This window comes from Leptosomus discolor, chromosome 6 (genome assembly GCF_034619465.1).
Source record: "Leptosomus discolor isolate bLepDis1 chromosome 6, bLepDis1.hap2, whole genome shotgun sequence".
In the NCBI taxonomy this organism is placed as follows: domain Eukaryota; kingdom Metazoa; phylum Chordata; class Aves; order Leptosomiformes; family Leptosomidae; genus Leptosomus; species Leptosomus discolor.
Window position 1 is genome coordinate 58,509,260 of NC_141396.1, and position 16,899 is coordinate 58,526,158.

Below are 16,899 nucleotides of genomic sequence, written 5' to 3' on the forward strand. Positions count from 1 at the left end.
AGATTTTGGACTAGAATAAAATACGTGCATGAACTTAAGTCCAGAAGGGAACACGAGATCATTCACTATGACCTTCCACACGCAGACTATTAAATGTCACTGAGTTACCAAACTACTGCAAAACCAACAAAATCTAAATTCATGGGTCGTATACCCTATCTCAGAACTCCCAGTATTTCAGACAGCTGAAAAAAGTCAATCCTGTCATCCTTGGAGACTCCCTCATGTCCCTGGTGAGTATCTTCTGATACTGATGTTTTTCTCTCCTTGTCTCCTGCTCCCAGCCTACTGCGAAATTTGCCCCTATCCCAGGAAGACCAGAAGCACTTAAATTCCCAAGAAAAAAGTAAAACTCCTGTATACTTTTCGAACCCGCTGTACGGAGTACTTTGAAGGAGTATTTTAAAGAATGAGGCAAGCAGTTAGATTCTCAGTCCTATTGATTTGAAATTGGGGTGCTTCTTAAAAGGAGGTCTGGTCAATGGAGCACACAGAACAAGTTGGCCAGCCAGGCAGTGGGTCTCTTCTTCAGAGTGGGCTGGATCGTGCTCAAGGTCCATTGACTGAGTGACTACACTGCTTACCATATTGGCTGTCTAGAGAGGGGAACTGGGCATCTGGCTCATAGGCATATACCTACATTAAAATGTCTCAACCAAGGAGTCTTCATCTGGAGCTGAGTCACACTCCTGAGCTACTTCAGTAGCTGCCTAACGTACAATTCATCTCCTCCTTAAAGAGATTAGGGGACTCGCACTAGCATTTAACATTTTCACATCAGTCTCATAGCAAGGCACACATGCGAGAAAATAACTTTCCAATTATCTAGATTAATCTGTCCTAGAGTAAGAGGTAAATATAGAAAATACAATTATCCTAGCAATCATATATTCAGTCAAAACTAGAATTTTAAGTAATTTTGTTGTCAGAAATACAGGCGAAAGAGCTCTGTAATTCTCCAGACTCTTACAAAAGCTTTTGAAGAGTACGACCAAACGTGTCCAAAGTCCATAGCAAATATTACCTTAGTTTAGCACTAAGATGTCTGACAGATTTGGCTGTAATCAACATCCTTGCCTAACCTCAAACTAAGTATATGATGTTTGCAGTAAAGCAAATTATATTTCTCTGGAGCAGGCCGGTTAGAGACCAGCAGATCATTTACTACAGCTATTCAGGATAAAGCTTTTAATGCCTGCCCATGTAGTAGGTAAAAGACTGAAGAACCACAGCACAAGTTCTACTATACTGCATTAACTGAGGCACCAAAAACAGCAGTGAAAGGATTAAAACTCTCCTTGGATTTATAAAATAATTGAATCCTGTGAAGTACTTTTTTTTTTTCAAGATACAAAATATGAGCAATTTAATTTTCTCTTGACTTGGCTTGTCTTTGAATCTTTTGTTTTCTGCTCAGCCAACACTGCCCTTATGAATGTAAAGAACACTTCAGTAGCATTTTTACTCTACACCTGAGTATATCAGCAAAAGATTATTTGAAAATGCTTGGAGCACAAAATCTATGTCCTCTGTAAAATCATTTTTTATCTGCATCAGACATAGACCATTGCTGTAGGACAGCCACTGGAACAGAGGAGATCATTGTTCTGGCTGTGAACTGATGTACTGCACTTTCTACAGGTTCTTGGATCCTCTGAATAAGCTGTGACAAAACCGTGAAATGCTTTAAATCTAGACTTGGAAAAATATAGTACAAGATCTTTATCTGACATGCTACTCCCTGTCTGGTGTTCACATATCCCATGAAAAACAGTTCATGTTGTGGCTGAATTGCTATCAGCAGCTTCTCTCTAAAGAACAGCTTAATCAAATCTGAGGTCACTTCACAGACTGACTGCTGGGGAAGTGTTATAGATGATCTTACAGAGATTTACATGCTGGAAATCTAGAGGTTTTATATAGACCCTTTTCTGAAAAAAAAATAAATTCCCATAAATCAAAACTTCTTGGGGGTTTAAATTTTCTATCCTGTTTTCTACCTATTTTTTTTTTCCAGGGTTTATTTTCATCTTTGTTTTATTTCATTTGGGAGATGGAAGCACATAGCCATACAATGTAATAGTATCATGCACAAGTTACAGTGTCAAAAGAATTACGTGACCCAGTTGTCTGCTAACACAGGACATTAAACTGCATCAGGTAGTTTCTCCCCATTCTGTGCTCCATGTAAGCTCTCATTGTTTGAATTGTCCCATCGACACTTTGAATTTATTTTTCACCTTTCCTACATGTGGAAATAGCTGCAGAATAACATAGATAATTTTGTCAAATTTAGCTTAAATGACTTAAAAGTCCTATCTGCACGATTTTGTCTCCAAATGGACATAGGTACTTCTAATAAAATGACCTTTGATCTTCCATTTTCAACAGTGGGCTACTTTCCTGTCTAGAAGACCAGAAAACAATGACCATACTGCTTAAAACCATCATCAGTCTCAACATACAGTATGAAGGATGAAGGACTACCTCTGAGGTTGATGAGTCTCACACAGATACTGTCAGTGGGTGAATTTCCACCAGCATCAGCTTTTCGTCTCTTTTAAATCCAAGTAAATCGCAGGTTATAAACTGTGGGACCTACCTGAGAAGATGGCATCTTCAGTAAGAACTTGTTTATTACCAGGAAACTTTTCTATAATACAAACCATGTCATCTTTCAAGTATCTTTCTCAGGTCTAGAAATAATTTTTTCTCTTTGGGGGAAAAACAAAGAAAGAAAAAAACCTACCACAAACTTGACCGCAAAGAGAAGATCACTCTCACCTGTCTGTGCAGCCAGCCTTCACTTTCATCTTCATGTTTCTAAAACAAAATATGATCATTAAATACCACACTTCGCATTACCACATTTTACTTATCAGTGCAGGAAGGAGTTGGATTGAATCTGAAAAGTTGTGCAGAAGCACAAAGAAACTGCTTAAATATGTAGTGTAACCTTAAGCTTAAGGAGTGTAACCCACTGACAGCTCTTCTTGTCTTTCCTCTCTGATGAATAAGCATGCACTCATTCAAGAAAGCATTTTAATCATACAGACAAAACACATAAATCCACAAGTTGTATTATTACCAAAGAAATAAAGCTTGTTGAGAAGCAAATTAAAGTTGAAATAAAAGTTGTTAAGGAAAGATTCTGCACTGTGCTCTACACACAATATTGCATCATTTTTTCAAGGGATAGATATATCAGAACACTCTTCTACTCTGGAAACACCAATGCCAGTTTAAAAGATGATATCTGCTAATACTTACATAGGTTATATCAATGCACTATTTACATTAATATGTCTATAGAAGGTATTAATTAACTAAAATTAAATTGTGGGTAGATGAGCATGAGCCATTAAATACATATAATGCCATTAAACTAGAATGTTGCAAAGATATTCAGGTTACAAACTGTTGATTGGTTTGTGCTTGTGCATGTATACGGTTATTTCAAGACAAGTAACAAGACTCTTGCACACACATGCAGAGTGTGTGTGTGTACAGGGATATACTGTTCCTGGCTTTTTAGAAGGTGTAAAAAAAGAAAAAAAAAGGTAAATATTGCAAACATTGTTTATATTCCGTGTCTGCCAAAATAAATGTGTACCAGCTGACTTGTTACTAGGCAAGATAACTGAAATACTTTCACCTCACCTGAGTTACGAAAACTGACGGCAAACGACCATTTGGCTCATCTCTCCTACCTTGGTGCAGACTCCCGTGGTGGCGTCACAGAGCGTCAGGATAGACACGTTCTGGGCCCTGTTCAGCCAGTTTACTGCCACCTTGGTGCTGGTTGCCCATTTCACCATGGTTATATAGTAGTCTCTGCAAACACAGACATACATAAATCACAATACTGACATCCTAATGAATTGCCACATGGCAGAGCAGTCGGAGGCTGCTGCAGGCAAAAAGTCCAGGAGAGACGTTTGGTTATTAAGAACACTGCGTCTTGATGTCTCTAGGCTTCCTTATGTATGGATTTCAACCCCTAAAAATGACATTTTTAGGGCTGTGCAGGTGTTTTATCTGCCACTTCTGAAAGTCATTTTCAAAGAAGAGACAAATGCAGAGATAAAGGATCTTTCAAGCTATTCAGTCTTCCAAGAAGGACTGAAGTGCCTGGAGCTACAAATTTATGCACAGGTGGAAAAGAAATCGCAGTTTCCATTCTGAGCACACTAACCATCACTGCCAATGGTTGCATTTTTTATACTTATGAAGAGTTAATGGTCTCTAAATATGCCTACTACACACTAAAATATCCACAGTTGTTGCATTAAAAGGAAAATAGCAAGAAGGATAGAGTTTACAGAGACACTGCATTCCTGTGAAGCAGATGCAGCTGGTTGCCACAAAGATGTCAGCAGAGATGTGACAATTTACATCGGCAAAACCCCATCCCACATTCCCCATACCATCCCCTATGGCTGGACATACTCAGGTGGTGATAATACTTGGCGTAAATCACCAGTGTGGGCTGCACAGTCCTGTAATCAATATCCTGTGCAATACTGAGCAATGGAACCACTCAGGCTGGGCTGGGCTAGAAAATACAGGATCACAAATAAATACACTGATGGTTGCCTTCTCAGAGCCAGCATGCGGTGGCACTCACAGATGTCCACCTCTGCAGCAATTCAGGGCTTCACCACTTACCTGTAGCGTAAAACTCTGGCTGAGCTGATGAAGCTGGTGATGTTATTATATACTGCTGGTCTATGTGGGCCAAAGACATCCTTAAATTATAATATGACTTTTCACAGCATACAGTCTATAAAAAATTTATTAGTTCATTTGTTTGCTATAAAATATGTATAAGGAATTGTTGCTCTCATTGGAATTAATGTGCTGTGTCACTGGAGAGTACTTTGTGTTCTGGCAAGCACTCCTGCCTATACTGAAGAGAAAGGGCAAAAGCAACAAAAGCCTGTTTGTCTAGCAAAACAACAACTTGGAAATCAATTTTGTAGTTTTAAGTAATGTTTAGTGCCTGAATTTGGCTGGGGAAAAATAACAAAAGACCTCGACGATTGCATCCACTGCACTGGAAGGAAGAATACTTCCAGGTGAGACAACAGCAGTCTGAAAATTCAGTGCCTAAAATAAAATTGTAATTTTATTCTTTATCAGCAACAGCATAGGCCCTAAGAGGAAAAAAACAACAAAGTGAAATTAAACTGTATAACCATCTCCTCTTCCTCTCCAAAATTAACTGAGCAGATTCAGTCTCTTCAGAAAATGAAAGTGAATTTAGTACATACCGTGGCTTGGAGCATTTTTTCTATAAATCCAATTTAAAGTTTGAAGGACATATATTCAACTTTTATATCCCTCTCACTGTTTGAACACAGGAGCCACAGTTCTTTCTCAGGAACTTTTAATTACTATTTTAGGTCAAACATTATCTTCCCTACCACCCAAAAGACGGGCACAGAGTCTCAGTTTCTCTCTGAAGCCTCTCCCAGCCATCAAGCCCACGGATACCCCAGCCAGCAGACAACTGCAGATACTTGTAGAGTTATTATTCTAGTCTCAGAGTAGTATGGAGTCTTTAATTTACTTCATTCCACATCTCTTCTGTAGGAAAACTAAATTTTATGTATCCCATTTTGCAGAGGAAAATGAGACAATAAGGTGTGATTAATCTCAGTTAATTTTAAACATCTGCAGCTCCAGCAGCTGCACTGGTTGAGCAGACAGTGCAGACAAATGAGGAGTCAGTGCATTTCCCAAGCCCTCTATGCCTGACCTGATTTTATATGGACCTGATTTAAGGAGAAACTATTTCTTCCCACAGAGTGAAATCTAGACCAGCAGGTATCTGACCACTTCATGTGTAGACATCCACATCAGAGCAGGTTACACCCTCCCAAAGGAAAAGAGTAACAGCCCCTTCAGGAAGGGCGCAGTGATGCTGAGCTTTGCAATGTATTTCCCCATCCCAGTGAAGACGGTGGTTGGGTTTGCAGTCATCTGAGACTGGTTATTGTGCAGGACCCCTATTCATACCCTAACTTTACTTGGCTGCTTTCTGGAGGTATGAATCTAAAATATGAGGTATAAATCTACACTATGAATACTTAAAGCATGACAACAGTAGTAAAGCCATAAACACTACAAAGAACTGACAATGATATATTATGTGGCCAAGTGATAGGCAGCAGCCCAGCCCACGGTCCCTGGGGCACAGCCGGCTCCTGCCTCTGATCCAGACTCCAGTTGTCTGAGTTTCTCCATTATTTATTTGTTCATGACCTATGCAAGGACCAGTGACGATTTCTGCACTGAGGGGAGACAACATCTTTCTTTAATTTGCCACCTGGGATGCAAATATGATGTGAGAAATAGGATGGATCATGGTTCAATTCTGACCACCTGCTGATGGAACTCCTGGGGACCAACTGTTTTCACCAAAATAAAAAATGCCTGTCAGGCATTAAATGTTATAACACTTTTTTCCCTCTTTCCTTTCATTTTCTCACAGGAAAACATGGCATTGGAGAAAATGTGGCAAAGATGGTCAGAATGAAAGATTTTTAAAAAGGAAAAATTATCAAAATTGTACATTTTCCCCTAAAATATGTTTTCCCATCATCAGCTTTGCTTTTTTTTTAAAAAAAAACTGGAAAATATCCCAACTCTGTGGAAAATTTCTGACTTCCTTTAATTATGAAAGAAAAAAGACCCTAGCATATCGCCACTTTACTCTCAGCTTTATTAATTGTACTAAACCACTTTGCTCCAGATAAAAGGAACACCAAGAAGCACTGCTCTGTCCATGTATCATCTGCATGAGCAGATTGAGCACTCTGAAATGCTTCAGATAGGACCGATCTGCTGGAAGATCCTTATCACCAGCTTCCCTTGCTTCTTTGAAACTCCCTTCTGTAACTAACTGCAAGGTACATCCCTCTTGTCTATTTTAATGACATGTTATCATGCTAATTCTCTCCATTCAGAAAATATATGCATAATGAAAATGCACGCCTATTGCTCTAACATCTAGCAGCACTACTTATATCACACCCTAGGGATGGTGATTGCCATGATTTTGATGAAATATACAAAGACTAATTAATTATGATATATTTTGCATCATTTTACAATATTGATTACAACCAAATAAATTACAACCACCCATAACCATATAGAACAAACTTATTAACCACACTTGGATCCTGCAGTCTGAAGTTATTACCATAATTAAAATGCTTCTGAGTCTCTCTGTTTTCAGAGTATGATAGCAACAGAAAAATTATATTGTCCAGGAGCTGCTGTTCTGATTTCCTGATTGGGATACTGTGATGAGAATACTGTGATCCTGAATTGCTGCCTGCTGTACACAGGTCTGAAGTTGGATTTTTGAAAGGCAAGTGCATTTATGCCCATTTGGTTTGGTCACATGTCATACGCCTTTTGTTGCATAAATGGATTTGGAGTATTTTAGAGTTATTCAGTGAAAACATGTTCTGAGGCTGACACTAGCTTTCCTAGCAAAGAAAGGCAACTCCCACCATAACCGATCCCACTGGTTTAGTATCCTCTCATCAGATGACTGCACAGCCTATCCGCAGGCCTTATATAGTTACCATGCATAATGAAGATCAGCCTTGCACATGCCCCTGCCCTCCAAGCTGCCCTGTTTCACTGGCTCTGTGCTGTACCTCTGTCTTTATTGGCACCGGAATTACAGATCCAGCAATCTAATTTAGCAATCAGTAAAAAAAGGTGAACATGCATGTTGGTCAAATGCTCCTACAGGAACAAGTGATGGGCCTGGGAGTGATAATCTTGCAGCATTACATTTGCAGGGGTCAGTACGGACACTTTAGATATAAAAGCAGAGACTGATTTCTCTTGGCCTGCTATGAAGTTATTTCAAGTTTAAAACAAAGTTACTGAAATCTGGATTTGGATTCTAATCTCTGAGCTTTGCAGGGAGGAGTGCCATGCATTACTTAAAGCTGCTTCTCTCATGGACGACGTGATCTTTCTCTCAAGTGTTCACAGACCCATAAATGTAGCTCAAGCTTTGACCACACGCTGAAGTCCAGGACAAACTTTTAAACTTTTTCTACATGCAGACTTATGCACTTATTTAATTAGAAAATGGTGTCTAAGTAATTGGCTGAATTGCACGCCGACTTCTAAAACACACTTGCCCTAAAAACAGCAAAGAGCTTTCCTTTTTATTTTTAATGAAGATTGGGTGATGTATTTGCAGAACGTCTGCCTGGTTTCATTCCTACGTTCACATCACGAAGCAGTGAGCTCATGTTTGCTGTTGTAGGGCTGCTCTGTTTCGACTTCAATGTCTTTCATATAGGCTGAAGACAAAATCCCTTCTACAGTGCCTGTGATTACATGTGACATGAATGTGTTCTACAGATTTGGGGACATTCTGCCAAGTTCTCTAAAAATAAACCTGCTCTGAAGTTAGTCTGTGTCACAGTGATTTAAAGTAAAAAACTAATAATGTTCTACAATTACATGTAATAAGAAAAATAATTTCAAAAATTTTAAGCAGATTTACTCAAAATGAAACTCTATGATAGTGGCAGAGAAAGGTACTGTAAAATGATTTTGTAAAAAGTCACAGTCTGATTTAAAACCCCAAGAGAACTGGGGTCCGGCATCCCAGGGCAAGAAAGCACCTACCTCATTCTCTGATCGTCCGGGGGAGTCATTTCCAGGTCATGGGTAGGTCCGTTCAGACCAATCACATGCAAAGAAATAGTTGGATTTTCCATTCCAGCCTGGATTTTAAAATAAGAACAGATTACCATATCTTATACAACACAGAGTGGTTGGATTATAAAATACATTCCCAATGACTTGACTGCTGTGGTTGTTCACAGGGAAACTGCAAGTGTAGTGACATGGCACAGAGGTGTGGAAAGGTCAGTAGGCACAACCAAGGGGAAATTTTACTTAGGACACCTCTAGTCTTCGTAAAAAATGCTATTTTTCATGGTGACTAGAAATATTGCTATTTTTTATATCTTTGAGAAAAGGTTGTCTAACAGGATGACGGTAGATATAGTAAAATACTGATCCATTTTTTATTGCAGAGAGCTGTGCCGGTGCTGTACCTGTTGCAGGACTGCTCTACAGGTCTCTGCAATCAAGGAGAGACCAGCTCTTAAGGCTTTTCTGACTTTCACTGTGTTCTTTGTAATGCTCAGGCACAACATTACTCCAACACCAGATTTATCTCCTCTGACATTAGGCCATCCTTGATAATCTAAGGAAGCCCAAATTCTACAGTTTCCTTCTGTATCAAAGAAAATGTAGCCAAATACAGAAATGCTGGCTTCCAAACTCAGACACCAACAACTTCATTTTAGCATGGAAGCACAATTGCTTTTGTGTGGGTAAAAACCAAAAATACTTAAATTTTATTGTCATTGTATTTAGAATGACTAACGCTTGAATCAGTAAACTGCAATTTCACAAATGCAACTAAAGAGTAACGAAGACAACATTCACTGGGGAACAGCTGATCTTCCCTTAGATCCGTTTATTTTCATTGCTTATGAACACGCACTATTATACAGTCTCCTGTCTGAGCCAATGAGGAAAAAAATTTTTTTTTTTTTTTGATAGAACAACAGGAATGATTGTTTTATTTTCCCTTACCTTTGGATAATGATACGTTTTAACAGTAGGGTAAAGGCTGCCAGTGTATACTGGGATCTCCATGGTGGGGACTCTGGAGGCATTAATTGTTGCATATGCTAACCTGGTGCCATCAGGTGACCACCAATGAGCAATATGAGTCTTCAAGATCTCCTCTAATTAAAAAAAAGAGGCAAGAACAGAAAAAAAGGCTATTAGATGTAAATTACCAGTTAGCAATAAATGAAACACTGTAGATATGAAAATCCCAGTCTAATCACAGCACAAAGAGGATGCCCAGGAATAGCAATTAAAAATACTCATTAAATTACACCATATACACAAATTAACACAACTGATAACAATTACTCTGAATATATAGGTTACTAAGCATAATTATCTTGTTCAAGAAACATCAAATTATTCATATTAGTACACATATTCATGACAGCATAAAAGGCCCTGCTACTCCTGCTAAGTGTCCCATACATGGACATGTGAACATCGACAGTGTGCATGTTGGCAGAGCTTGGGGTTCTACCTGCCCGATGGTAACATAACCGGGGCCCTCTCGGGGCTAACAGGGAACTGTAATGACTGAGACTTAATGTAATGAGACTTAATTTTCCTCTATAAAGAGTTCACAAAGTCATACTAGACACATATCAATAGATTCAAACTGTGCTTATACTTAGACACAAGTGCTTCAGCTACAATTTAAATCTTCCTAAACTCTGTTGCCAGTTGGGAATAAACAAAACCAGCAATTTTCTGTAAGTTATGCAATGCTGCAACTTTGAAACACTTTACGAGATACCAGGCTTACAGTCTGTGGCTTGGATACAATCTTGACTCATCCCTATTTCATTTTTGAAATCACTTTTGCAATGCAATTTTCCATAAGTAGCCAGGGTCAGAGACTGATCCTTTTTACCACTGAATTTTGGGATTACAGATGTTTTGGTGATTTGAACAATGTAGTTGCTATCGAAAAGGTACTCAGAAAGATGCCAATACAAACATGTCAAAGTTCAAGTATGTAAGGAGAAAACAAAATTGCCATCATAAGAAATTATTTTGAACACTGGCAGAACCTAATTCTTACTAAACACAAATTCAAAAAACTTGTAATTTCTAATACTTTTTCTTACCATTTAATATCCTTCATTGCAAAGACGACTTCAGCTTATAGATACCCATAAAATTTATAAAATTCACTCTTTGTCCAAAGTGTCTCCAGTTACTGACATTTGGAAGACACTAACTTGGCTTTTTAAACCTCCCATTTTGCGAAAGGCAAGAATGTAATCCATTTTCATTAAGAGGCTTAATATCATGAGTCATTCCTATTTAAACCATAGCAGAAGGGCTTGCATATGCCATCCAGATTGATGGGCAGGAAGACAGTTCCCATTGCTTTAATGTGAGAATAAGAATTAGAGAGGCTACAGAGTGTTCCTAAGCCTTCACCACTGAAGCCCTGTTACACAAGTCCAAGCAGCTCCAATGTCTGCTGTTATCGCTGGTCATTGCAAAAATGAATGAGGTTTTCACAGTTCAGACCCACCATGTTTGTACACCCCCTATGATGACCCCTCGATCCACCCAGAATGTCCCTCTCATCTGAAAAGCAGAAACTCACCGAAGACTTTTAAAAAAACCTGGGATGAATGATCCTTGGAGAATAGACAGACAACTATATTCATCATAGATCAAGTGAACACCTTTGTTACTCCAGCCTTGCATACGGCTTGAGAAAAAACGCAAGGTAACATCAGAAAGGGTGCAAGGGAAAATTGCCCTCGACAGTTATGTCTTCTACAAGTAACAAATTAATACTTCACAGCAACATCTAAGTGAGGTTTCGGAAAGATGTCTAGGAAGTTGCAAAAGGGAAAGCACATCTCTGGTAAATTTGCTTTGCTGCATTGTCCCCCCTGTGGTGTGCACATTTAAAAGATGCTGCTTTTGACTTTTATATTGGTTGCTCATTAAAGAGATAATTCAGAGTATAAAGTAAAAGGAGTAAAACCAGTTGGCAGATGAATCCTTGACATTTTAACATCAATTAGGAATGACTTTATTCAGCAAACATTTTCTCTAGGATCTCAGACTTAATGAAGCAGTTCTGCTGAATGTCACATGCCAAGAAAGGTTTTAGTGCAGGTTTTGTGGTCCTCTGTTAATAGGATTTAATTGTGTGAACTTTTGCCTTGAAACAAAGCCAGGACCTTACCATTATTAGAGAGATCAATTAGTTTCAGCAAACCAGAGAACATTCTTATTAAATATAAAATGCATTAATACCAGAAAGTTTCAGCTGAAAGTAAAACAGATTTTGCAGACAATTTGTTCTTGGGAACACTTTATTCTTTGCATTTACCACATGCTCAGAAAATCAGTTGCATTCAATACTCCTGGGTCTTTCTAAAGTCAGTTCAGAACCCACTTCACATATATAAGAAACCAGGTTCTCCTTAAACACCAAAGCCCCCCTCCACATACACCTCATGTTCTCCCAGCTAATAGTATAAAGTGATAGTTGATCAAAACTTTTGCTCCCTTCCTTAAAAGCTTGCAGTCACCGGGCGCTCCATGCTGTAGGGATGCTGTGAGTGAGCTGCTGAGATTCCTCACAGTCAGTTGCTGGTGGCTCTGTGCTTCTTCTTTCTCTACAGCTTTGCTTGCCAGCCATCACGCTGGGGCATGCAAACCCTAAACCCAGTGAGAATGAAGTGCGCAGTTGCCCTACCTGAACAAGGTCTGCAACACTGCCCCTTCAGACTCGGTGGCTGGGTTCAAGTACATCATCTGAGGCCAGTTGATTACTCCACGTTACCACATTCAATACTGAACCATCCTGAAACAGCTGGATAACAGCTTGTAAGCAGTGACTCTTTGGTGGGGACATGGATTAGCCAGTTGGTAATCCAGTGAAGTGCTTATGCTCAAGGAATGTTTCCAGATGTGATTTTTAATACCTCTCCTAGCTGAATAAGACTCAACTGAATGACCATTTCAAAGCTGTGTGAAACAGAGAGTCTTCTAAGTTAACAGACCCTCAGGAAGAGCATTTGAAGCCCAAGGTCCGAGTATGTTCAGTGACAACTGGGTATATATCCATTTTAGAGACTTTGATATCACTGGATGAGAAAAGAAACTGGAGGCAAAAACAGGTGTGATGAGAGCAATCTTCCCTGAGTTAAATTAAAGGCTGCTGCATTCCGTGCATTATGTAGGTGTTAGTCTTTGGTATCAAGACCTGAATAGCATCCAGAATGAATCAGGCTGCTCTCAGCAGCAACGCCATCTTTTCCGAAGAACCTGTTTCCTGACAGATGCTTTCCTACTTACTGTCAGGAAGCAGAGAGGAGAAGCCCCTTGCTGTGGCTCTCAGCAGCCAAGTAACAAGACGTGATGAATCTGGGTTCAGCAGCATTTGGCCATGGTACCGTAAGGGCAACCCTTGGATGGACTGCACAGTGCATCAGAGATTGAATGGACATTTCTACTAGGTGTGTTATCCAAAACTAGGCCAGCACATGCATAAAAGGAAAGGAAGCGTCTGCTTGTTTCAAACTTTGAGTTAATGACAGCAGTACTTGCAAGAGCAATGAAATAGGAGACTTGTATCTTACTTTAGGTAACAAACATCTCAAGGAACCATAGGAAATAGGGCTGGAAGGGATTAAAAAAAAAATTTCTGGCTCCTTCCTCCATGGACAATATCCACCCCAATCCTGTAAGAATCTTCACAAGTGGATTTTACTATTTGTTTTGCATAGCACCTTTAGCAGAGGTCTGGACATAGTCATCAAACACTTTTAATTTTCATGTCCACCTCTGTCTAAGTACTTAACAGTCCCACTGAAGTGTGTCCAGACCTCTGTCCTTCCTTACAGAGTCAACACGGGGAAAAGCATCAGGGCTTTATCTTCTGCAACCTCAGTGGTAACCAGCAGATTCTGGATATAATCTGTCGTATGAACCACATTTGTAAATCCACACAGATGGTTTTAATGTTGTGAACCATCATCTGCCATTGTGGTATTTCTGCACTATGATAACTCCAGTTCCCAGGCTTGCTCAGAGTTCTAGATTGGCAGAGCTCCTCTTTGTTACTAAGTACATGTGAACATCATGGCCATGGGCATTTCTTCACGCATTTCTAAAAATCTTAACTAGTTCTGCAGCCTTTGTCCATACTGACCCATATTTGTGAATCATGCCTTCCTGCTGAAGGTGGCAAAGTTCTGACTTGCTGTTAGGAAAAGGATGAAGCCTTCACCAGTGACTGCCTGGGAAATCCATTGGTAGCTTAGAGGTTTCTTTAAATTTTTGAAGTCACCACAAATAACTTGTAATTTGCAAGTGAATTACCAGAAACAGAGACTTGCACAAGAAGACAAGGATGCTGGGACAGACCAGTCCTCTGACAGGTACCATTACGATCCCTTTCCATCACTTCAGAAAAAAAAATAAAAATGAACATGATGTCAGGAAGAAAAACTAAGGAAAAGGAATAAATAATTTGCAAGTGAAAAAATGTATTTGTTTTTCTGTCATCACAGTCAACAGAGGTATATAGCTGTATTTGTATGGTTTACCCACTGAGGCTATAACTTTACAAGCACCAATACCCCAATTCCCATGTACAATGGAAACAGCTGGAGACACCACCCTGATTGGCCACTTTCCTTTGGCCACCCACATGCTTCTGCTCTGTGCAAGGCAGGATCCTGTCACTCCACAGCCATCCTCCAGATGTGCCAGTGCTCACGAGCCCACGTCGCCACTCCTTGTTGGGAGCGCAGTGGTAACCGTACGCACACAGCCCCACTGGCAGGGGCACATAAAGCCAGGAGCGAGCAAGTCAGTGCAAGACTGGTCCTCAGAGCTTGTCAGTCTCTAACTGCTAACGTCTTCTAATAGGAAGGCCCAGGAAAATTATTGCAACGAATGCAAAGAAACTAATCTTTTCTCTTCCAAGAAAAAACGACTCGCTCATAGATCTGTACTGCAGATAAAGAAGAGATCTTCTGGAAACCTGAATGGTGTGTCCACCCTTGGTGAAGCCCCTCGTGTTATACGTATGAGCTACAGTTAACAACTGCAGTGTTGTTAACTTCAAAAAAGTAACTTCCATTTATAACAGCTGAGGTGTCCTTGGAGACTGAGCAGAAAGCATTTTTTTAACTGCATCTAGAAAAGCAAAGGCTTTCTGCATCTCAAGAGGTCAAAATAAGGGTGTAATGGGTAGAGGCACTTAGGAGGTTTTAACCTATTAAATAAATCAATTTATTTTATACAATTAAAATTCTATTATTGTTCCAGACATTGCATTTTCTTCTTCAGTAGGAAATCAAAACAACATTATCAATGTCATGGCCACAGAATACAGAGATGATAAACAGTTTGATTCTCCTCTGAGTAGATATAGACATACGCACACACGCACAAACATATCTAGTTTTCTGTCAAAGACTCATTAATTTCAGAATATTTTAAGTTTTACACAAAGTATTATGCAAGATTTTATCTGACAGTGGGAGCTTCCCCTTCTATGTTATTGTGCTGCTGTGGTAAAGTGCAGCAACTCCAGGAAGCGTAATCAACAGTTTTGTTTGTGCAGTGTATTGTAGCTGATGCTCAGATCATTAAGTATTTGGTATGCTGAAGACATTTTGCTGTTTTATTAAAACTGTTAATAAAAAGGATTTTTAAACAAAATTAAATTAAAGCCTAACATAAAGGCCATGGCTTACATTAGGAAAAAAAGCTTGAAAGAGTTTGTCAGTAGGAAGCATCAAAAGAACTTAAGAAGAAGAGAGATCAGAGAACAGAAAGGGGGTCTAGGAAAAGAGAAAACAAAGATTTCTGAGATAGCGAATCCCCAAGGGTTCTCATAGAAACATCAAATAAATACAAATCCTTATTTGACAGCTGCCATCTGTTTTAAAATCAATTACTAGATCATCTCAAACCACCAACCACACATCCAAATCGATTACTACTGTATAGTTCGAAAGCATTTTTACCCAGTTAGGGAAAACATATTATTCTTATCGGCCTTCACTGACATGTGTTTCAGAGATGGCTTTAGAAGACCACCATGCCATCCTTCTTACATACACAAGCAAATTTTCCTCTCAGTTGCTGTAGTGTAGATCTACACTGACTTCCATTAAGTCATTGTAATAGGTATAAAATGGGTGTAAAAGTAGTTATGCGTATGCAAATAGTATAAAACTGTTTCATATTACTATACCCAATCTACTTTTTCCTGTGTTGACATTTTGTGCTGATGTCAGCAATAGTCCTGCAGCACTATTGATTTCAGTGCAATTAATCCTCTTTCAGAGTTTTCTAATTGAGTCAGGTGGAAGAAAAGTAATTTTGCAGGGCTGCTAAACAATTCAACAACCTTTTGTAGAAAGAAAAAAAAAATTTTTTGGCTAAGCCCAAACTCCAGGCTCAGCCCAATCCCACAATCCCTGTACGCAGACAACAACTGTTCTCAAGGTGTTTGTCCCATCATCCAAGAGATCCTTAAGAAAGCCCGAGCTGCAATGTTCACTCCAGTGACTCTTTATTCCTACTCGAAACACACAACCTCCTCTGCCGCTGACAGGCAACAAGCTTATGAAGAATAACATATTACTTGCCTTCATGGCGTTTTTGAGGACGTGCTTTAGAGAGCACATTTTAAACATCAAATCCTTGATCCAAACAGCTCACCAGTCGATGGCAGCAGCATTATGCGGCCATGGAGCTGAACAGACGCAGGCGAGGAGTTCCCATGTGTTCAGCAGCCACAAGAAGGTGGCAGGCCCTCATCTCGGGAAAAGAAGCCCAGCCAGGAGATTTGCATCTCCTCAAGCACAAGGAAGGTGTGGGCTGCAAGTATCATTAATTTCCCCTTAGTCATGCAGTTTAACTGCTTGAACATATGTTGTTTTCTGCTTGCGCAGCCTTGCAGCCCCTTGCTCCTGCAGAACATTGTGTTGACACAGCGGGCAAGGGTTTGGCCAGCGGTTTCTGCCTTCCTGTGCCCAGATGCTGAGGACCTGGAGAGAAGTTCATCTCAGCAGGGTGGTTCACAGTGGGCACTGAGGATAACCCTACAGGACTTTTCATGCGTTCTGCGTGGTCAACAAGGTCACGTCTTACCTCTACATCTCTTTTGTGTGTCCCAGAGCGGCCACATGGCCTGTGCCAAGCCCAAGCTTGGTAAACAGGCAAACCCCATGAAATCTGAAGGCAAATGGG

General features: G+C 39.8%; 1 protein-coding gene across 1 annotated transcript in view; it reads right to left on the reverse strand.

The window, feature by feature from the left end:
- The window catches only part of DPP6 (dipeptidyl peptidase like 6), a 408,745-nt gene that overhangs the window by 46,109 nt on the left and 345,737 nt on the right, over positions 1–16,899 (reverse strand). Inside the window, exons 9-12 of the mRNA XM_086467441.1 lie at positions 9,652–9,806; positions 8,671–8,768; positions 3,711–3,834; positions 2,785–2,823 (exon numbers count right to left, since the gene is read on the reverse strand). Of these exons, the coding sequence (XP_086323567.1) occupies positions 2,785–2,823; positions 3,711–3,834; positions 8,671–8,768; positions 9,652–9,806 (416 nt within the window). The remainder of the gene's footprint in view (positions 1–2,784; positions 2,824–3,710; positions 3,835–8,670; positions 8,769–9,651; positions 9,807–16,899) is intronic.